This window comes from Oryx dammah, unplaced genomic scaffold (assembly GCF_014754425.2).
Source record: "Oryx dammah isolate SB20612 unplaced genomic scaffold, SCBI_Odam_1.1 HiC_scaffold_29, whole genome shotgun sequence".
Taxonomy (NCBI): Eukaryota; Metazoa; Chordata; class Mammalia; order Artiodactyla; family Bovidae; genus Oryx; species Oryx dammah.
Window position 1 is genome coordinate 68,311,667 of NW_024070213.1, and position 23,855 is coordinate 68,335,521.

Genomic DNA, 23,855 nt, shown 5'->3' on the forward strand with positions numbered 1-23,855 from the left:
TTTACAGCATGTAATTTACATAAAGACAGTGTCACGGAGGCTAAGTGTATGACCTCTGGCTGTCCTTTGCAGAGCTTAATGTCCATAAGAATCTCTGTCTGGATCTGTAAGCTCCTAAGCCATGCCCTATAAATTCCATCTGTTCTTCACAACTGTATCATAGTGTCTTCTGTGCTTAAGGACCATGTGGTGAACATCAGACCAGCTACTTATCTGAGTTGCTGTATCCTCCAGCATACCCAATCAGGCTAGTCCTCTGAATTCATTCTAGAAATTGAGTTTTCATCTCAGAGCCCTTATGACTTGCTCACATGGATTGCATGTGAGGTATGAGGGAAAGGAATTGAGGCTGCCTGATATGTTTTGGGTATGAGCAACTGGGTGGATGATGGTACCATTTACTTAAAGGGTAAAGATTAGAAGGAAACAGGTTTGAGTCAGAAGACCAGGAGTCTGTTTTTGATACCTTAAGTTTAAGCTTCCTTTTAGACATTTGAGAAAACAGTAGGATATATGAATCCAGAACTCAGGACAAGAAATGGTTTGGAAAGTTAAAAGGATATAGGTAACATTTAATGTCATAGGCCGGAATGGGAGATGAAGAAGTAAAGCAGTTGTCAGTGTGGACAGCTGTTTTGAGTTTTGCTATGGAGGGAAGCAGAAAATTGAATGATAGCTTGAAGAGGTTGTAAGGTCAATTTGGGGTTTTTTTTAATGGGAGATATGAAAGCATGTGTGTAAGCTGAAAGAAATGAGCCAATAGAAAGGGGGGAAATGATGCATAAAATAAAAGGGGTAGTTTCAAGAATTGATTTCTAGAATTGATGAGATGATATGATGGGCCCCATAGCACAGAGGTGGTGCTAGTGGTAGAGAACCCACCTGCCAGTGCAAGAGACATAAGAGATGCGGGTTTAATCCCTGGATCAGGAAGATCCCCTGGAGAAGGAAATGGCAACCCACTCCAGTATTCTTGACTGGAGAATCCCATGCACAGAGGGACCTGGCAGGCTACAGTCCATGGGAGTGCAAAGAGTCAGACACGACTGAAGCAATTTGGTACAGCACAGGTGGGAAAGTTAAGCCTTTGATAAGAGCAGTTCCATTGCAACTGGTTCTGAACACAGATTCAGGTAGGTCGGCTTTTGGTAAAAGATATAAAGGAGAGTTGATCTCTGATTGCTTCCATTTTCTCACTGTAGTATGAAGTGAGGTCATCAAAATTGAGAGTTGAAGGAGGTGGTATTGAAGGTTTGAGGAGAGAGAGGAAGACGTGAAATAGTCTTTTCAGATTGAAAGTAAAATTATTAGGAAAATAGGATTTCCAGACATTATTGAATACCCATCTTTGTGTAATGTATTTCATAGAACATGTTAGTAGCTTTTTCTTTTCTTTTAAAGCATCCTGATATGTATGAGAGAGCAGTGCTAAGAAAAGATCATCAGAAGAAATACGGAGCAACTGTGGACCTTTGGAGCATTGGGGTGACATTTTACCATGCAGCTACTGGATCACTGCCATTTAGACCATTTGAAGGGCCACGTAGGAATAAGGAAGTGATGTAAGTGATTTCTCCATTTAAAATTAGAAATAATTTTTTAAATGTATATGTCTTACTTTATTTCATCATGTTAGAGAGGTACACTATTGATCTAGCCATCATTTCTGATATTTTATACTATTTGATTTTTTAGTAAGAGTACAACCTTATAAAAATGTATAGAGATACTGTTTCATACTGTGTTTAACTATCTTATGTACAAAGTATAAATGGCATCCATATTTGGTCCATGCAGTCTTTGGTCCATATTAAAAATATTGTGCCTTCTGAAATTTATTTCAGCTCTATTTAGTCCTTTTTGTGTGCTTATTAGTGTTTTCTTCCATATCACTAAAAAAATTAAAAATACTTGCATGAAGTAATAGAACCACTAATAGAATTAGTGGATCAAAAAGAAATATGAACTGACCTGATTTAACAATTCAAAAATAACATTTAATGTAATATTATTTTTCTAGCATTGCTGTTTCAGTCCAATACATTTTGCTGAATGCATTTTACCAGTACATTATACATTTATGCAACTACCATAGTTACTAGGGAATTATTACTATATATGAAGTCACTGTTATAAACCAAATAATGGAAGAAAAAAGGGGTGGATTGTTAGATGTGAAATTTATTATAAAACTCACTTGTACATTGGCTGCACATCTTTCTATTTTGAAAGAAATTAGTGGTTGATCTTGCCTCATGAGAAATAGCCAGCCTCTGTACACGTAAAACTATAAGGTGAGGTTATGAATGTTGTTCGGTTCAGTGAAGTATAACTCACTTGACAGCCTTAATGTGTTCACCTGTTCGTTTAGATTTTGATGTTTCTCTCAAATCTTTATATATTTGACCCTGCCTTTTATAGTGGAGCTTTCTTGGTGGCTCAGATGGTAAAGAATCTGCCTGCAGTGCAGGAGACCCAGGTTTGATCCCTGGGTGGGGAAAATTCCCTGGAGGAAGAAATGGCCACCCACTCCAGTATTCTTGCCTGAAAAATTACATGGACAGGGGAACCTGCTGGGCAACAGTCCATGGGGTCACAAAGAGTCAGACATGACCCACTTTATAAGTAATAATCACAAGTGTAAACATACAATCTTTAGTCTTAGAAAATTAAGAGCATATTTTTTCTTTTGTTTGTTTGAGGAGGTAAAACTAGTTCAGCTGATACCATGACTTTTGCTAAAACCTGAATGTTTTCCAGCAAGGAGAGCATACATATTTGTGGGAAGAAGTTATCCATTACTGTACTGATTTTGGTATACCATCATCTTGAGGCCACTTTACAGCAGTGTCCTTTTTATAAAATCTCTTCATTAATGAAGGCTTAGAGTCAGTTTCTGTCTTTCCTCATTAAACATAAAGTGTGCCCAACAGTTAATCATGCTTTGCTGTCATAGGTGTTTTAAAGCAGTATCAGCATGTATTGCTGCACTAAGAATGGGTTAAATAAAAGTGTGATGCTCTTTAATAAAGGAAACATGACTCAAACAACTGGGAATACATAGCACATTCTAGTACCATTACAAGAATTTTTTTCTTTAATTGCACAGAAACTAAACTTTTTATGAACATTGATGCTAATGAATGTTCAGAAACGCTTTAAGAAATAATAAGGATTGTTTTGCTTGACTATTGAGTGATGTATTCCTCTCACATTATAGGAGTGTTGATCCCTCAGAATCTTATTTACATGTTAATAAATGTATTTAGATGTGTATCTTAACAAAATAAGTTTTTTCAAGAGTTTATAAGCATTACCTTAATTAAGAATTCTGCCATTCATTCTATTCACATCTCTTCTTGCATTATTCTCACATATCTCTGCTTAACTTCTTCACAGTCTGATCCTTCTCACATGAATGCAGCTTATTTTTCACATTAATTTCCTTCTTTGAAAAATCTCTTAGTGCACAAATTCTGGCTGCCTCTACTGAAGAAGCAGCAAGCAGCTCAGATCAGTTGTTCTGGTTTCTTCTACTTTTTTAAAGAGTATGTTAATCTGCTCAGAGCACATTTATGTAGACATTAAACAAATCAAAAAATTATGTCAGAAATACTGTCTATAAACTTATATAAGATTCTGATGTGTTATGATTTACATTTTCATCTTGAAGGCATGAACCTCTATTTCTCTCCTAATTTCAGATTTTGTTTTAGAAAGGGCTGACACCTTTAAGGCTGCTTTCATTGCCCCACCTCCATCATTATTAGTATTCTTTCATTTCTTCATTCATCTCTTTCTTGAATTCATTTTATTTTTATCACCATCATCAAGAAACAGATTAAGTTTGGCTTTTAATTTTGCTACACACATCTAATCCTGTAATGTGTATATATTTTCTCAACATGCAAAAACTTTCTGATACTGTGCTATGTATAGTTTTATCTCTTTTTTTTAAAGAAAGCTATTGTTCATTCTGTAGTAATTTCATGGTCCAGTTGACTGTGCCTTTGGATAAGATGAGTAAGAGGGATTAGATGCTTTTTTCCTGGTCTAGAGACATTCTGTAACATAACTTTTTTTGTGTTTGCTCCATTTTTTCAGATGGAAAAATGAATATTTTTGTTGTGAACATCAAGATGCTGTTATATGGCACTCTGAGAGCCCAAATGAAAATTAATTATGGCATATGTAAAATAATCATACAGCCACTATTCTACTTCAGTCAGTCAGATTCAAAGTATTTTGATTGTTTTATGGATCCTGTGAACATCAGTCGCAAAGTTTTGTCTAGTAGATAATTGTAGGTGCAACTGAGGAATTATTTTTGCAGAGCCCTTTGATAGGCTATGCAGTAACAAACTGCTTATTTTAATCTGCTTTTATTCCTCCCAAGGTATAAAATAATTACTGGAAAGCCTTCTGGTGCAATATCTGGAGTACAGAAAGCAGAAAATGGACCAATTGACTGGAGTGGAGACATGCCTGTTTCTTGTAGTCTTTCTCGGTAAGAATAGTGTATGTACCCTGTTCTCTTTGGTGTTGGGATCTTTGTTGATTAAAGTCACCAATACTTAAGTGTAGTTTTATTCTAAAGCATGCCTTGATTTGTAATTTTTGTCTTTGTGGCAATGTAAAGATTGATTTGAGTCCATGTAAATAATTTTGCCAGATCTCTTTTAAGACATAGAGCATTCATAAATTTTTCAGATTGCTAATCACTGGTCTTAGAATTGTGTCCAGTGTGGGGTTCCAGCTTAGGACTTTGGTGTCTCTTGTGCTGACCTTCATTATGACAGAACACAAATAGTGGTACAGATAGGAATAACTAGAGTTCTAAGAAACAAACATTGAAGAAGTCTATTACCTTCATTTTCAAAAAGTAATCATATTATTCAAAAGGTGAGAAATAACAGTTTTCTACTGCTTTTTCCAGCATTTCAAAAGTTCATATGGGTCTTAATATAGCAGCCAGAACTCAAATTATACATGAATCCTGTTATCACAGAGAGAGATTTAAGGTAAAGGAAATTAAAAGTAGAGAGTAATTTTTTTTCTGTTGTATATCTTTTTTTATTGATGTATGTTTGATTTACAAAGTTGTGCTAATTTGAGAGTAAATTATTTTAGATTTTACTCTGGAAATAAAGCCAAGGCAATCATCAGTATTTAGAATTTGTAATTACTGAATTACTTTCCATTTTTCTTGAGTGTGGGGATTGTATAATCCACAAGTGAACATACATGGGTTATGTTTTATTGGTTTAATGCCTTTTAGAATCTGTGGGTGCTTTTTGTATTACTTTCAACATATAAGTAAATATGTTTATTCAAAATATTTATTTAGACTGTACATATATAATATATATACCACAAGTTAATGAAATATGTCCTGTCATTTTATGTATTAATATCTGTGAAAACTCATTTAAACCAGTAGTTCCAGTGCTGAAATCATTTTTGAAAACCACTGGCCTGACAGTTTCATTTTTGTGTGTTAAAAGTCTCCAAAACTAAATTGTGTCATGCAACTAGAATTACCAAGATAAAGTCACTTTATTGGAGAGCAGAAATTCAATGTTATAATAGTGATCTATGTTAAATTTTGATTTAGAAAAGTACCCATTTTGGAAATCTCGGGCAAAACTGATAAAATTTAAAGGGGTCAGGAAATGAGCACTCGCTGTTTAATGTTTAGCTATATTGCTGACATTCACACAGTGTTTTGGCAGTCTGAACTATAGATTGCATATTTCAGGAGGGTACCAGGCCTTATCTGTCTAATTATTCTTCAGTGCACTAAGTTATAAATTTTTTTTTATAAAAATTGCTTAGGTATCAAAGTATGTTATATGATTTTTTTAAATACTAAGGACTTTGAGTACTAGCAATCAACAATGAAAACAACTACCAAAAATGTAAGAACTACAGAAAAAAGATAACCATCTTCTTTCTCATATGTATTAGTCAAGACTAGATAGCCAATGAGACAAACCTAACTCAGCTGTGAGTGAAGACAGATATAAATGAAAAAGAGATTGACGTAATCCAAAGTTCATGTGTGTATGTAACTCAGAGCTCCACCGAATCCTCAGATTCAGATTGTTGTCAATACTTGGTGGGCTTTCCCGGTGGCTCAGCAATAAAGAATCCACCTGCAATGCAGGACATGCAGCAAAAGACCTGGGTTTGATCCCTGGGTTGGAAAGATTCCCCAGAGAAGGAAATGGCAACCCACTTGAGTATTCTTGCCTGGAAAATTCCATAGACAGAGTCTGGTGGGCTACAGTATGTGGAGTCGCAAAGAGTCCGACACGACTGAGCATGCACATGCTGAGTACACATACTTTAAAAACTGTTAACAGACAATTATTTCATTGTCATGTAGTCAAGAATATATTTTTAAGATGACTTGAAATTCCATAAGTGAGTCTAAACATATTTTAAAATTCAGGTAGTGCATGAGAAAGAATTAAGTTCCTTCCATTCTTTTTTTTTTTTTTTTTTTTTTTAGTATTTATTAGTCAAAGATTGGAGGCTTCCCTAGTAGCTCAGACGGTAAAGCATCCACCTGCAATGCAGGAGACCTCAGATTCAGTCCCTGGGTCAGGAAGATCTCTGGAGAAGGAAATGACAATCCACTCCAGTATTCTTACCTGGAGAATGCTATGGACAGAGGAGCCTGGCGGGCTACAATCCATGGGGTCACAGAGTCGGACAAGACTGAGCGACTAACACAGTCAAAGATTATTCTTAGTTTAATTGGCATTAATTGATTGCTTTATGATTATAGTGATTTTCCTTCTTGAAGAAGTGTGCTACAAAAGGCATATGAATTCAGCATAAAAAATTAGGTGTTGGAGTGACATATTAAAAGGACATTCATGACCCTGAAGTTAAACCATTATCCTCATGACCACAGGGTTCCAGTCAATTGATCTCACCTGGATAGCCATGTATATACAGTGTTAGGATGTTTGGAAAAGTGAGAAAACTAGGGAAGGAGAAAATCAAAGAAAATAACATGTAAAAGCCAACATAAAAATACCATAACCCCTGGTTCATTGACAAGTAATATTAAATCAAGGTTACCTGGCTTTCCAGAAAGTTGGTAGATTTTTTATGATTTTAAATTAATCTTATCTGATAATAGTAATAACAGTTCCTTTGATTTGTTGGTAAATATTATGATTTTGTACTTAGATTCTTCATATAACTCTTTTCAATACTATTTTAGGGGTCTTCAAGTTCTGCTTACTCCTGTTCTTGCAAACATCCTTGAGGCAGATCAGGAAAAGTGTTGGGGTTTTGACCAGTTTTTTGCAGAAACTAGTGATATACTTCACCGGATGATAGTTCATGTTTTTTCACTACAACAAATGACAGCTCATAAAATTTATATTCATGGCTATAATACGTAAGTACCTCTTTATATTTTTTCCTATATCATGATGTTATATAATAGTTATGTATCTTCACAAATCGGGTGAAGAAATAGATGCTTCAGCTTCATCAGATGTACCCATTTCTGGGTAGAAAGTGTTAGAAAATGTTTGAATGCTTAGTAAATTACTTTTCACTTATCTTTGAAGTAAAAGGATTAATTTTCTAAAATTTACAAGTAAGCTAACTTATTCTTAAACTTATTCTATATCTTATTCTTAAACTACAAATTTTACAAGACTATTTTCCTTTATGTGCCTTCTTTCAAATTACTTAACCACATAACTGCAATTAGCATTTACTAATAAATGAGCCAGGTTTTATTAAGAGTATTGTCCTGTCACTTAAAATATTAAAGCATAAGTCTTAAAGATAGTTCGTGTAATTATTTGCATATGTGGCCTAAAGCCCTTGAGTGCTAGGGAAAGACCCATTCCTTTCATCTTAAAAAAACAGATTATACCTACATGATAAAAATCTACCCATGTGATAAAACTACATATAACTAAACCACACACACCTTTACATGTGGAACTAGGGAAATCTGAATAAGATATGTGAATTATGTCAGTATCAAGGTCCTGATTATAATAGTGTACTATACTTATGCAAGATGTTACCATTGGGGAGAAACTGAGTAAAGAGTATTTAGTGTCTCTCTATACAATTTCTTTCAATTGCACATGAACCTACAGTGATCTCAAATGTTTCTTTTAAATGAAAGTAGAAAGCATTACACCCATTCTATATGTCTTAGTTTCTATTTTAACAAGACTCAGGTAGCAGTTTTGATGCCTCATGAAATTAAAAAAGAGACTTTCACTGGTTATGTATTAAGGAATAAAATCAATTAGATGGAATAAAACTCTAGACATTTTGTCTAATATCTGTATCCAATAAGGGGCTTCCCTAGTGGTTCAGAGGGTAAAAATCTGCCTGCAGTGCAGGAGACCCGGGTTTGATCCCTGGGTCAGGAAGATCCTCTGGAGAAGGTAGTGGCTACCCACTCTGGTATTCTTGCCTGGAGAATTTCATAGACAGAGGAGCCTGGCGGGCTATAGTCTCTGGGGTTGCAAAGAGTCAGACACGACTGAGTGACTAACACTAACTAACATTACAATATTATAAACATTGAAAATAATATAAATAGAATGAATAAAATAATATTAATAACATTAGGTTCAGTTCAGTTCAGTCGTTCAGTCGTGTCTGACTCTTTGTGATATGAACCGCAGCATCACCAACTCCCTGTCCATCACCAGCTCCCAGAGTTTACCCAACCTCATGTCCATTGAGTTGGTGATGCCATCCAACCATCTCATCCTCTATCGTCCCCTTCTCCTCCTGCCTTCAATCTTTCCCAGCATCAGGGTCTTTTCTAATGAGTCAGCTCTTCGCATCAGGTGGCCAGAGTATTGGAGTTTCAGCTTCAGCATCAGTCCTTCCAATGAACACCCAGGACTGGTCTCCTTTAGGATGGACTGGTTTGATCCCCTTGCAGTCCAAGGGACTCTCAAGAGTCTTCTCCAACACCACAGTTCAAAAGCATCAGTTCTTTGGCACTCAGCTTTCTTTATAGTCCCAACTCGCACATCCATACATGACTATTGGAAAAACCATAGCCTTGACCAGATGGACTTTTGTTGGCAAAGTAATGTCTCTGCTTTTTAATATGCTGTCTAAAATATATTAATCATCATTTATATTTTGGTGCTTAATAGCCTGAATAGAAGTGTAACATAGTTAGGTGTTGGCCACTATTTCATTGTAAGAATATATGTGTACATAGAAAGCCCACCTGAGCCCAAGCCAAAAATCACAGCAGAAGCTTTTTGGCAGAGAAAAATCACAACATTGCTGCTGGAATGTTGATTTGTTTCTTTTTTTTCATGGATCTCTTTAGGGAGAATCTACCTTTTCCCCCAAAACATCGTTTTGAAAATACCTGACTTTATTAGCTTATTTAACACATATTATATACTCATGTTGTAAGTGATGTTCTCAATTCCTTATATATTTAAGTCATTTAGTCCTCACAGCAGTTCTGTGAGGTGAGGACTGTTACTTCCATTCTGTAGCTAAAGAAACACAGCACAGAGAAGTTAAGTAGTTTAAGGTAGTAAGTAAGTGGTAAGCAAACAAACTGAAATGAACCCAGCTGTTCTGACTCCAGTCAGTGACCTCAAACTGTCTTCTATATTGGCTCCCATTTATGAAATATTAAGACTCCTGTGAATTGCACATATCCAATATAGGTGTCCAGACATAAAAATGTCTCGGAATTGACCCAGACATAAAAATGTCTCGGAATTGACTGCCATATCGACAGACTATGTGAAATTTTCAGTTTAGTAGACTTTATAGTGTCCACATCAACAAAGCAGCATTTCTGTGGACTGGTCACAATCTAAAGTTTTACTGAGAAATGGATGTCGTGGCACTGGTTTTAAAAAAAAATTTTACCTCTCATTTTATCCCAATTATGTTGTCCTTTTCGATTTTTCTCAAACAGTGCTACTGTATTTCATGAACTGGTATATAAACAAACCAAAATTATTTCTTCAAATCAAGAGCTTATATATGAAGGACGACGTTTAGTTCTAGAACCTGGAAGACTGGCACAGCATTTCCCTAAAACTTCTGAGGAAAACCCTATCTTTGTAGTAAGCCGGGAACCTCTGAGTACCATAGGATTGATATATGAAAAAAGTAAGTTGGGATTTTTCTTGTTGTTCTTACTAGGCATTAAAAAACAACAAACTGGGAATTCCCTGGTGGTCTAGTGGTTACAGCTCCACACTCTCACTGCTGAGGGCCTGGGTTCTGTCTCTGGTTGGGGAAATAAGATCCCACAAGACACACAGCACAGCCAAAGGGAAAAAAAAAACATAAAAATGATTGTCATCTTCATAAAGTTGATTAATGATGACATTAATGTGGAACTTTTATAAATATTAAAATTTGTAAGTTAATCGAATGAGTAGTAGTAAAATTTAAAATCCTCATAGGTAACAAGATTTGACAGTAAATATTTTGTTTATAAAATGGTAAAATACTTCGTCATACATGTTTTACTGTAGCTCTCTGCTTTTAGTATTTTACTAACCCTCAGAATAACCTTTTGTATCATAAATTTCAACAAATGTTTATTGTTTCCAGGGTGAATAGGACCCTTTGCCAGGCTTTGGAATCTAAGAATAATTAGATCTGTATTTTGGAATCTTTTAAATTATTAATTCTGATGGCGCAAAAAAATTACCTGGATTTTTACATTTCTATTTAGATCTCTAATGTTTAATTTGGAGGTTGATGTATAAAGGATAAAATAATGCATTTTTTATTTCTGATTTTAACTATTTTATTTCATATTTCAGTTTCCCTCCCTAAAGTACATCCACGTTATGATTTAGATGGGGATGCCAGCATGGCTAAGGTTAGTATTTAATTAAATTACTATTTAAACATCTGAATTAAAATTATCAATAACGGAAGCAATAAAAAGTGTATCTTTATATACACCTGTATAGCTTAGGAAATTATTCATTTAGATTGTTATCCATTACAAATTGTCTCATGTTTTCTCTTCATTATATCTTTTCTTGAACTCATAAGAAAATGTTCTCCATTGAGACAATGCATGTTTACCATTGCTATATTAAGGATGAAATGTTTATTGCAGTTATATCTGTCCTTAGCTTTTAGGAACTAGTAGCTTTATCCTGTTTTTAATGATAAAAATAGGAATGTTTGAAAATTTTTATGTGAAAGTTTTTCTAACCCTGTACCACAAGTTAGCACCAAATAGTGACACTTTGTATTTCTTCATTAGGCAATGACAGGAGTTGTGTGTTATGCCTGTAGAATTGCCAGTACCTTGCTGCTGTATCAGGAATTAATGCGAAAGGGGATACGATGGTTGATGTAAGTAATGGATTGAAATTTGAAAATTGATCTTCACATAGGCCTCACTAAGTAACTGATCATCTCTTCATGGGTACTTTACCTCTTGAGACTAGGTAGGGTCACGTGCATGATTTTTACTATAGTACATTTGTTTCACATTTAGTTTACAAAACATTTAGCAGCTTTTTTTTTTCTTTAATTTTATTCCTATAAAATATAAGACAGGACAAATAGTATCTGAATTTTAAAATTTTTAAAAATTAAATTTTAAATTTTAAAACAAATCAGGAGAAAATGGGACTTCCCCAGTGGTCCAGTAGTTAGGACTCATGCTTTCATTGCCATGGTCCCATGACCCTAAGGAGTGTTTCGTGGATGAGTGTATATGTCCTCACAGAAGTGAAGAATGAATGGTCTCTTAAAAATCATGACTCTAGTTCTATACGACGTCATTTGAAGCTTTTGGATTTTATAGACACATAATGATTGACTCATGGTGCTCCTGGGTTTTAATGCTTGTGACAGTTTATGTATACCCACCTCACACTTGTCCTTCCCCTCTCGCAAAAACATACATGAAGCGTTTCATCATTCTTGTTGTGCTGTTTTTTCTAAGAAGAAAAAAGTATAAGCCTCTTTTTTTTTTGTCACCTTTATGTTAAACCTGTCATTTATGCTTCTGATATTTTTTATGTGTTCACATACCCAATTTGTAAACCTATGCTTTTCTCTTTCCATTAAGAAGCCTGTTTATTTTTACTAAATGGTTTCTGGAAAAATCTAAATGTTGACTTCATTCGGTATCATAGCATTGTTACTAACAGCTCTTGTTTTCTCTTGCTCTTTTCTGTCCAAGTCACAGCTCTGTGAACCTTTTATTGCTTTACTTACTAGTTTTTAGTTCAATAAGTCATAAGAAAATAGTTTTTCATGTAGACCACTGTTGGCAAATTTTTTCAAATAGTAAATATTTCAGACTTCATGGGCCACAAGTTTTCTTTGTTTTCATTTTGTTTTTACAAACTTTAAAAATGTAGATACTCTTTTTAGCAGAAACAGGCATCAGACCTTAGTTTGCTGACTTGATATAGATCAGAAGCTCTTCAGTTATATACTATGTCATATGTTACCTTAGAGATCATATTAATTGATTTAAAGTATAAATCAGACAGTAGTCTACTATGAACAGTAAAAATTAATTCTGGTGGTATAAAATGTAATGCTGTTCAGCTTATTTGTGTGGTTGAAGGTTAATTTTTGTTCCTTAATGTAATTTTAATGCCTTAGATTTCCAAATTATTGACCTGGTAATGGTTTGTGCCCTGAATAAGTGTTACAAAGATGCTTTCAGTAATAAAAAGGTAATTGGCTTTCATAATATATCAAGACTATTAAGAAGTTTGTCTGAACAGAAGGTAGTACAGCAGTGTAATTAGTGAAAGACAACAGCAAATAAATAATTCCCTAGATAAACTAATAGGAATATTATTATTTTTTAGAGAATTAGTTAAAGATGACTATAATGAAACTGTTCACAAAAAGACAGAAGTTGTGATCACGTTGGATTTCTGCATCAGAAACATTGAAAAAACTGTGAAAGTGTGAGTAGATTGCCATCTTACTGATAATGGTTAAAATGTTAACTATTATTCCATTTCTGTTTAATTTTTTTAGTTATTGTTAACATGATATAGCATGCCATGCAAGTCTTTCTGTTAAGGGACAACCTTAGATTAAGTCACTTCCTCACAAGGGCAGAAATATCCAGTTGTCTCAGTAAGAAATGAATACCATCTCCTTGGTAGCATTTTCTCCTTCCCTTTGAAAAGGAAAAGAATCTGAAATAGAAACATTCCATTTTTTTACCTTGCTAAGCAGACACCTCTGCATAGGATATATGAAACCTGTAATCAAAGGAAGTAGGAAGTTATTCTAAAACTGTCTTTTGAAAGTATTTTTAGAATTTTGGGATTATTCTTCAGTTTATTCTTCACTTCAGTCGCTCAGTCATGTTCAACTCTTTGCAACCCCATAGACTGCAGCATGCCAGGCCTCCTTGTCCATCACCAACTCTCAGAGCTTGTTCAGACTCATGTCCATCGAGGTGGTGATGCCATCCAACCATCTCATCCTCTGTTGTCCCCTTCTCCTGCCTTCAGTCTTTCCCATTATCAGGGTCTTTACCAATGAGTCAGTTCTTGGCATCAGGTGGCCAAAGTATTGGAGCTTCAGCTTCAGCATCAGTCCCTCCAATGCATATTCAGGACTGATTTCCTTTAGAATTGATCGGTTTGATCCCCTTGCAGTCCAAGGGACTCTCAAGAGTCTTCTCCAACACCACAGTTCAAAAGCATATTCTTCAGTGCTATATTAATAAGTTTATTCTTACTTATATTAGTATTTAATTGACTCTTATTTATTATTCTTTAGTTTACTCTTACTTACTGTTACTTAGTTTACTCTTACTTATTCCTGAGAATGCCTTTTGAAACACAGTGATATTTTAAACTGCCCTGTTACTAGGCTATACTACTTGTACTGCATAGGAAAAATAATAACTGAACCTGTATATACTGCTGACCTGCATTAAATCAGAAATCTAGTATTTTGATGATTATCCTGGCATAAAACTGAAGTAAAGTTGTCTTTTATAGTTTATCTCTTAATCTGCACATTTATAAATACATATATATAAAATTTCATTTTTACAGAGACATCAAGTTTTCTTAGAATTGTTTATTGTAGGCTTTGCATTCAATATTCTGTTTTTAAGTCATTATGATAATAGGTCAAATATAACTTATGAAACATCTTTTAAAATCTATGCTCATTTAATTTTTCTGTACTTGTTTTTGTACAGATATGAAAAGTTGATGAAGATCAACCTAGAAGCAGCAGAGTTAGGTGAAATTTCAGACATACGCACCAAGCTGTTGAGAGTAAGTGTTTACAAAATTATGACAATTGTAGGTTCATAGTCTATTCCTTTGGTGACAAGATTAGAAATAAACTGTCCTAGAGAGGTGATGTACCTAAAGATCTCAGGAGAAATAGTAGCCTTTTCCCACCATAGAAAACTGTTTATAATTATTTAAATACCCTTTACTGCCATGAAGTTCTTCATGACATTTCCAAATGCCTTCTTTGCGTTAAGCCCATTTCTCTCTCTCTCTTCTCTTCTCTCCCTCTCTCTGTCTTTAGAATTCACAGTGCTCTTGTGTTGCTTTTGTGGAAATTAAAGCAAGTTCATAAATGTAATTTGACATGCAGAATGTATAAACTTATTTAGAAATAGATGCAAGTTAGGAAAATACCTGATCTTTTCTAAAATAAAAAGTAAGGAAAGATAGATTTGAGTTTTTCAAGGCAGTGATTTGTTTCTATAACTAAAAAAGAAATTAGGACAAAATCTCTCCTGAAAAATGTAATAGCATTTCAGGTAATCTCTGGATATCTTATTAAAATGTGTGGTAGAAGAGCATGAAATTATATATTGAGAGCTGACTCCTAATCCCAGATATGTCCCTGTTTACCCAATGATTCCTGCCTCGCTACTTAAGCAAGGCCTTCAATTCTTTGCATTCTCGCTTTTTTCTTCTTTAAAATGGGTAATCTCTTACTCTGCTGACCTCACAGGTTATTGTACCAATTAAATGAGATAAGTAAAAATGCTATATATACTCCTGCAAGCTTCTAGTATTTTAAGTATTCTTTCATGAAATGGATGTTAAAAGTTTTAGAGCTTGCTGTTATACTCCTTTTCTCTTTCCAAGGTTAGGCTGATTTTTAGTTATTTCTTTTCCTCAGTTTTAGATCTGAAATAGTGGTTTTCCAAATATGAGCCATGAACAACTAGTAGTTGTAAAGTTTAATGCGTTGTAACCAGCAATGTTTTAAAAATGAAATAGAATAGAAAATGTCAGAATGCATCACATATAAGGATATTACTAGTCCATGAAACTTTCTGTTCAGTTTTACTGTTTACACTTGAATGATACTGGGTTAAAACCAAGTGAACTTCTTTCTATAGGTTATGATCAAAAAGTTGGAAAAATAGAATAGACATGAAAAGTCAGAGAAACAGGAAATAGGTTTCCCCAGTATTTGTCCATATTAAAATATAGGCAGTCATATTGTTATAAATGTTTTCTATTATTTTTTCTGCTTTTGTTTTAGAACTTGACTTACCAGCTCATCTTAGAACTTGACTTAGCAGCTCAGAGCCCTCATGGCACTTTCAAGTGCCAGAGTCATTTCAGCACTTTGAATTGAAATTGTATGTTTTCTTTCATGGAGTCCAAAATGTTTCTCATTTTTATGACATTTTTGTGAGGATTTAGATTTCGTAGGAGAATCAAAGCATGGATGGTTAAAATATTCATGGAGTCTTACAAAGTCAGGGCTTTAACTTCAGGCCATTTATTTTTCACCAGATTTCAGTGTTTTTCCTCATACATGTGGAGTTGTTGTGGCTCCTTTCCTAATGGAGACCTCAAAATTTTTTCCCACCATAAAAATAAGATATATAAGTTAGAAAAGGTTATGTATATACATACCAATCAAAAATTATTATTAAAAGTTCTGTTCAGTGTACTGCAGCAGTGATTCTCAGAGTAATCCTTGAAACAGCAGCCTCACCTCATATGAGAACTTGTTAGAAATGCACATTTGGGGGCCCCACCTGTTGAATCAGAAACTGATGGTAGGGCCCAGCAATGAGTGTTGCAAGCTCTCCAAAGGACTCCGATGCTGCTAAAATTTTGTCAGTCACTGTTCGGTTGTCTTTTTATATATATTATTAAATGATTTTCTTCCCTATGTATATACAGTTTGGTTTTGTTTGACATTATAGTAAAGGCATTTTCCAGTTTTTTTTGGTTGGTAATAGTACTTTTTATTGTTTTTGACTGTACTTCAGCATGTGGGATCTTAGTTCCCCAACCAGGGATCAGACCCACACAAACTGCATTGGAAACGCAAAGTCTTAACCACTGGATGGCCTGGAAGTCCCACTACTTTTTAAATAGACATTTAATAATATTACAGCCAATTGATTTATTATTAGTTTTATTTATTACCCCCCTAATGTTGGTCCTTTGGGTTGCTTGCTATTTCATACACTTTTGTGCTGTAAAAAAATAACTTTGTCCATAAACTATTTTCCATATTTTAGAACTATAAGGTAACACATTCTTAACATTAGTGTTAAGAAAGATATAAAGCATGAAAAGCAAGATATGTATTTGGCTATATAGGAATTTAAAATCTTTTTTTTTTTACGTTGGTCTGCTCCACATGGCTTGTGGGATCTTAGTTCCCTGACTAGGGATTGAACCCTGGCCACTGGCAATGAAAGCATGGAGTCCTAATTACTGGACTGCCACGGAATTCTCAAGATCCCTATATGTTAAATGAAAAAAAAATGTTAAAAAAACAAATAGATTGAGAAAATGAGATAAAGCGTTTTGGTTTTTTTTCTTTTTTTTTTTTAAATCAACACAGCTCATGCAAATGCATAAAGTGAAGTTACTCAGTCATGTCTGACTCTTTGTGAACCTATGGACTATAGCCTACCAGGTTCCTCCATCCATGGGATTTTCCAGGCAAGAATACTGGAGTGGGTTGCCATTTCCTTCTCCAGGGGATCTTCCTGACCCAGGGATTGAACCTGGGTCTGCCGCATTGCAGGCAGACTCTTCACTGACTGAGCCACCAGGGAATTTTTTCCCTAACAAATGCATAAGGAAAACATTAAATCTGCAGTAAATAGACATAGAACAGTTAGAAATGATTTAAAAATGAGTAGATCTAAGTGAAATTCTTGGGGTAAAAAGTTCAACCCTGATAGTAATAGAAAATTGCCTATTAGGATAATAGTAAGATACCATTTTGTCTTTCAAATTAACAAGGTTTTAAAAATTATCCCTTCTCTCCAACCTTACCTCAGTCTTTTCCTGTCTCTTTTCACTCCGTGTCCATTTATTTCTCTGCCCTTTTAAACAAATGAGCACACACATAACTCTGGGCCAGGCCTATTTCAGGCAGCAGAATAGCCACAATGACTAAGATCCCTGCACTCCTCGAGTTATGGGTGTTTGCAAAATACTCAGTTCTAACTCCCTGTCCTGAACTGGCTTAAGGCTTTATTTCCTTTTCCTTGCTGTGAGTGATGTTATGGGCTGGATTGTGCCCTCTAAATTGATATACTGGGAATTCTCTGGCAGTTCAGTGGTTAGGACTCTATGCTTTCACTGCCGAGAGTTATGGGTTCAATCCCTGGTGCAGTAACTAAGATCCTACAAAGCATACAGCACAGTAAGCAAGCAGGCAACTAAGTAAGACTGTATAATACCAATGCTAACAGAGTAGAGTGAAAAGGGCACATTTGTTGCTAGTAGCTGCCTAAACCATCACTTAAAACTTTATTTGAAAAACAATAATATGTATCAGGACATTTAAAATATTCAAATATATTTATCCTCTAAGTCTAACCATCTTTTCTTTGTAAGTTATACAGATACTCAGATCTTTGGTAGATAAGCAATAAATTTATTAAGCTTAAAATGAACAGGGTCTTAGATGAGGTTTCTTTGCATTTTTTGTTTTTATAAGGACTTTCTTTTTTTAATCTCTAAACAAAGAGAGCACAATTTTGCATACCTACATTTATACTTGGGGTTATGCTAATAGTTCTCCTGTTTGATTTTCATGAGATAGGGTACTAACCATACTTTGTAACTAAAGAAACAGAAGCATAATTGAATGATTACAAGTATTTTGTGTGTTTTTTAAAAAGAATATTTGATGTAAGCAGTATTTATAAAATGTATTCATACTCATGTTTTATTATATTGTCATATGATAATTGTCATTATCATATTGAATACAACCTTATAAACTGTGCTTGCATTTAAAGGTAAAAATAATTATTCTGACTTTGAAGTAATCTTCAAAAGCAATACTGTTCAGCTCCATTGGCATTGTGATTTTCATACCTGATTTTTGGTAATCTGGATCTAAACACTTTGGTTTTATTTAGCTTTCCAGTTCTCAGGGAACAATAGAAACCAGTCTCCAGGATATTGAAAGCAAATTGTCTCCAGGTGGATTACTTGCTGATACATGGACTCATCAAGAAGGCACTCATCCCAAAGATAGACAGTAGGTTATAAGTGCATTGGTAGTTTCTGCTCTTATTATTAAATGTCCTTTTTCACATCGACTCAATTAATTTATTTGGATTTTTCTTCCTAAAACAGTGTAGAAAAGCTACAAGTCCTGTTAAATTGCATCACAGAGATTTACTATCAGTTCAAAAAAGACAAAGCAGAACGTAGTAAGTAAAATTTCCCATTTGTTAATCTGATGAGTCAGTCCTACTGGTTGTAATTCAGTTGAATTATTTGCTATATTTAATAAAGATGTCTACATAAGTGATTTATTTCAGAGACTTGATTTCTGTAAGGAAAGAGGTTGAATGTATTAAAATTTCAACCTTTTGAGTATTTCAAATCAGGGATCATGGTCTTTAAAACCTCTAGTGGCCATGCACGTAAAAGAAAGGAATGAGATTCGCCAGTGGAGACTGAGGGGAAGTAGAGAAGAGCCCCTCTCCGAACCTGCCCCCATCAGAAGGGGAGAGCCAGTACTCAGATTCACCTAATTGTTTTTCCAGACTTCCTAGATCTCAAGAGAAGCTAGAAATAAACTTTACTAGAAATATCCTGATTTTTAAATGTTGACTTTTTTTTTAATGTTAGCAATATATAGACCAAACAAAAGAATTTGTGGGTTATATCTACCCATGGGTCACAAATTTGGAACATCTGCTTTAAACTCTTAAGCTTTCTGAAGTAATAATCTCAGAAAACAATTGCATGTGATTTTATGATTCTACATTTATAAAAGTAATATATATTTTTATTTTTAGGACTAGCTTATAATGAAGAACAAATCCACAAATTTGATAAGTAAGTGTCTAGATTATGGTTTTTTGATTATATTTATTTATTTTAATTGATGATTGCTTTACAATATTGGTTTGATTTCTGTCATACATCAGCATGAATTAGCCATAGGTGTACATATGTCTCCTCCCTCTTAAACCTCCCTCCCGCCTCCCATCTCCCACCTTTTGCCACCCCTCTAGGTTGTGACAGAGCCCCAGTTTGAGTTCCCTGAATCATAGCAAATTTCCACTGGCTGTCTGTTTTATGTGTCAGTATATATGCTTCCATGCTACTTTCTCCATTCATCTCACCCTCTTCTTCCTGTCAGATTATGTTTAATAATTTTTTTTGGTTATATTGTTAGTGAGATTCTTCTTGAAGTTGTGATTAATCACAATAAAAAATACATCTTGATATTGGCTTTATATAGAACTGTTACTGAATGTGCAGATACTTGAGGCCTGCTCACCTGGCTCCCTGGTTCAGAGGTTACAGAGATAGGAGAATAAGGGGGACAGTCTTCTTCTGCCTCCTGTGCTCTGATTACAGTAGGACAGATACTAGAGAACATAGGTGAGGGCACACTTAACCACCTTTTTAACCTTAACCTCATTCAGTAAATATTTTTTGACCATTCTCCACTATGAACGTTCTTTTTCTTCTCTTGCTGCTATAATGTCTGTCTTAGAAACCTTAGGCGCTTTCTGCTGTAAATAAATATCCTAAACCCACAACAGTGGTTATGGGAAATAAATTTCATATATTTTAAGACTTTAATATTGGAAATAGAGACAGTGACATTGCTTTAAGCCTCTGATCATTTCTAAATTACAGGCAAAAACTGTATTATCATGCAACAAAAGCTATGACCCACTTTACAGATGAATGTGTTAAAAAGTATGAGGCTTTCTTGGATAAGTCAGAAGAATGGATGAGGTAAGTAAACTTTTGGGGGGGCGATTAGTGGTTGGCTGCACAATATACAATCTAATCTATAGTACACATTTTAAGTAAGGGTAATATTTCCTTAGACTGCTTATTAATTGATTCTTTTTGGTTTTCAGAAAGATGCTTCACCTTAGGAAACAGTTATTATCCCTAACTAATCAGTGTTTTGATATTGAAGAAGAAGTATCGAAGTATCAAGACTATACTAATGAGGTATAGCTTCAAAATCATCTAGAAAAAAAGCCTTTTTCCTATTAGGAAAAATTAAAATTCTTGTCAGTTTATATCTGATAATGATTGAAAAGAGAGAAATAGGATATAATATGCCTGTATTCAGCACCACTTGCTCCTCTGTGATATGTATTTTTTTAATATACATATACATAGTGTAACATTTAGCATTTAAATCATTTTTTAAAATATTTATTTATTTAGTCTTCCCTGGTGGCTCAGACAGTAAAGAATCTGCCTGCAACGCAGGAGATCCGGGTTCTATCCCTCAGTCAGGAGGCTCCCCTGGAGAAGGGCATGGGCACCCCGCTCCAGTATTCTTGCCTGGAGACTCCCATTGACAGAGGAGCCGGCAGTACAGTCCATGGGGTGGCAGAGAGTTGGACACAGCTAAGCAGCTGACGCGCCTGTTTGTTTGTGTGCCTGTGTCTCATCTCAGTTGTCACAGGGGATCTTCCATTGTTGTGAACACACTCTCTAGTTCTGGCACTCGGGCTCTCCAGTTGTGGTGCAGACTCGAGAGTGAGTGGGCTCAGGAGTTGTGATTGCTCCACAGCAGGTGGGATTATTAGTTCCCCAACCAGAAATCAAACCCAGGTCCCCTGCACTGTGGATTGTTAACCAGTGGACCACCAGGGAAGTCCATGTGATACATATTTTGAGCCAAGTTTCAAGAACTTAGATGTTTTTAATTATAAAACGTCTAACAGATCATTTTTTATCATCTAAAAAGTTTTTTTTAAGAGTTTTAGTTTAAGTATTACTGATAGTTTTGAAATCACAGCATAAAGCTATAATGGGCTTATTAAAACCTATAACATTTGTTCCAAGATCTGTAGTAAGTATTCTGTTCTATGATTGATGTGGTGTTTTTGTTTTTGATGTTTTAGTTACAAGAAACTTTGCCACAGAAAATGTTCGCAGCCTCCAGTGGAATCAAACATACCATGACCCCAATTTATCCGTGTTCTAACACATTAGTAGAAATGACTCTTGGGTAAGAAATTTATTATTTGGTAACTATAATGTTTCTATTTGTTTTTATTTTGTTTTACTTGCTCTTTTATTTTGAAATGTTTTATATTTGTTAGGAATACATTTGCTAATGTTATTTAATGGCTTAGATCAATCTAGAGAACTAAACATACTGTAAATATAATCATAGAACATTTGCTTACTTTTTTTAAGCAGAGATACTTTTATCTTTATTTTGAATATAGTATGAAGAAATTAAAGGAAGAAATGGAAGGAGTAGTTAAAGAACTTGCTGAAAATAATCATATTTTAGAAAGGTGAGTAATTAAAAAAACATTCTGCCTGGTGACTATGCAATTGAGTGCATACATATATATCTATACTTGTATCTGTCTTCCTCTATCAATAGGTTAAGCAGTGAGAAAGGAGTATTAAGTCAGAACCCTTAGGTTTTGTGAATTTCATGATGCCTTTTAATGTTTGGGGTTGTTTGGATAAAGAAAAGATAATTGTGATTGATTTCATTTTATAGAAGCACTGGTTAATATTAGATTGGTGCAAATGTAATTGCAGTTTGGGTCATGAATGTTAAATCATTATAATGAGGCTCAAACACATCTTTATTAGTCAAAATGCTGCTGCTGCTAAGTCGCTTCAGTTGTGTCCGACTCTCTGCGACCCCATAGACAGCAACCCACCAGGCTCCCCCGTCCTGGGATTCTCCAGGCAAGAACACTGGAGTGGGTTGCCATTTCCTTCTCTAATGCATGAAAGTGAAAAGTGAAAGTGAAGTCGCTCAGTCGTGTTCGATTCTTAGCAACCCCATGGACTGCAGCCTACCAGGTTCCTCCACCCATGGGATTTTCCAGGCAAGAGTACTGGAGTGGGTTGCCATTGCCTTCTCTGTATTAGTTAAAATGCTGCTGCTATTGCTAAGTCACTTTAGTCGTGTCCAACTCTGTGCGACCCCATAGACGGCAGCCCATCCCCCGTCCCTGGGATTCTCCAGGCAAGGACACTGGAGTGGGTTGCCATTTCCTTCTCCAATGCATGAAAGTGAAAAGTGAAAGGAAGTCGCTTAGTCGTGTCTGACCCTCAGCGACCCCATGGACTGCAGCCTTCCAGGCTCCTCTGTCCATGGGATTTTCCATGCAAGATAGGCATCATTAAAATCAACAAATATCTACCAGTGAGAGATGAGTGTGTTTATTCCTATAGCGTAAAAATCTATGCTTCGGGATTTGACGAACTCTTGGAAAGAATTTTCTGCTTCCTACTGGAAGCATTTTCCATGCAAAAAGTTGTCCAGATGCTTGAAGAAGTGGTAGTCAGTTGGCAAGAGGTCAGGTGAATATGGCTGATGAGGCAAAACTTCATAGCCCAATGTGTTCAGCTGTTAAATGTTGGTTGTGTGACATGCTGTTGGGCATGGTCGTGGAGAAGAATTGGGCCCTTTCTGTTAGCCAGTGCTGGCTGCAGGTGTTGCAGTTTTCTGTGCATCTCATTGATTTGCTGAACATACTTCTCTCAGATATAATGGCTTCGCCTGGATTCGGAAAGCTGTAGTGGATCCGGTGGGCAGCAGACCACCAGACAGTGACCATGACTCTTGGGTGTAAGCCGGGCTTTGGGAAGTGCTTTGGAGCTTCTTCTCGGTCCAGACACAGACCCGGTCATCGCTGGTTGTTTATATAAAATCCATTTTTCGTCCCACATCACGACCAATTGAGAAATGGTTTGTTGTTGCATAGGTTAAGAGAAGATGACCCTTCAAAATGACAATTTTTTTGGATTTGTGGTCAGCTCATGAGTCACCTGCCTGCCAATGCAGGAGACTTAAGAAATGTGTTCGATCCCCCTGGGTTAGGAAGATCACCTAGAAGAGGGCATGGCAACCCACTCTGGTATTCTTGCTTGGAGAATCCCATGGACAGAGGAACCTGGTGGGCTCCGGTCCTTGGAGTCTCAAAGAGTTAGACCCGACTGAAGTGACTGAGTACGCATGCACGCGAGGTACCGCCTTCTCGAGGTTTTGCACCTTTTCAGTTTGCTTCAGGTGCCGAATGACCATAGAATGGTTGACGTTGAGTTCTTTGGCAACTTCTTGTGTATTTGTAAGAGGATCAGCTTTGATGATCCTCTCAATTGGTCATTATCAACTTCCAATGCCCTACCACCACGCTTCTCATTTTCAAGGCTCTCATCTCCTTTCAAAACTTCTTGAACCACCACTGCACTATGCATTCATTAGCAGCTCCTGGGCCAAATGTATTGTTTATGTTGCAAGTTGTCTGCTCTGCTTTATGACCATTTTGAACTCAAATAAGAAAATCACTCAAATTTGCTTTTTATCTAACATCATTTCCATAGTCTAAAATAAATATAAACTAAACAGCAAGTAATAAG

At 35.5% G+C, this 23,855-nt stretch overlaps 1 protein-coding gene across 2 annotated transcripts in view; it reads left to right on the plus strand.

Annotated features, from left to right (window-relative positions):
- Positions 1 to 23,855, plus strand: part of TBK1 (TANK binding kinase 1) — a 44,855-nt gene that overhangs the window by 16,323 nt on the left and 4,677 nt on the right. For both annotated transcript variants that reach the window (XM_040233374.1, XM_040233375.1), the window contains exons 6-20: positions 1,402 to 1,562; positions 4,397 to 4,507; positions 7,238 to 7,417; positions 9,956 to 10,152; positions 10,818 to 10,876; positions 11,273 to 11,364; positions 12,846 to 12,947; positions 14,207 to 14,285; positions 18,386 to 18,507; positions 18,606 to 18,682; positions 19,277 to 19,316; positions 20,130 to 20,231; positions 20,360 to 20,456; positions 21,365 to 21,471; positions 21,695 to 21,766. In XM_040233374.1, coding sequence (XP_040089308.1) covers positions 1,402 to 1,562; positions 4,397 to 4,507; positions 7,238 to 7,417; positions 9,956 to 10,152; positions 10,818 to 10,876; positions 11,273 to 11,364; positions 12,846 to 12,947; positions 14,207 to 14,285; positions 18,386 to 18,507; positions 18,606 to 18,682; positions 19,277 to 19,316; positions 20,130 to 20,231; positions 20,360 to 20,456; positions 21,365 to 21,471; positions 21,695 to 21,766 — 1,598 coding nt within the window. The remainder of the gene's footprint in view (positions 1 to 1,401; positions 1,563 to 4,396; positions 4,508 to 7,237; positions 7,418 to 9,955; positions 10,153 to 10,817; positions 10,877 to 11,272; positions 11,365 to 12,845; positions 12,948 to 14,206; positions 14,286 to 18,385; positions 18,508 to 18,605; positions 18,683 to 19,276; positions 19,317 to 20,129; positions 20,232 to 20,359; positions 20,457 to 21,364; positions 21,472 to 21,694; positions 21,767 to 23,855) is intronic.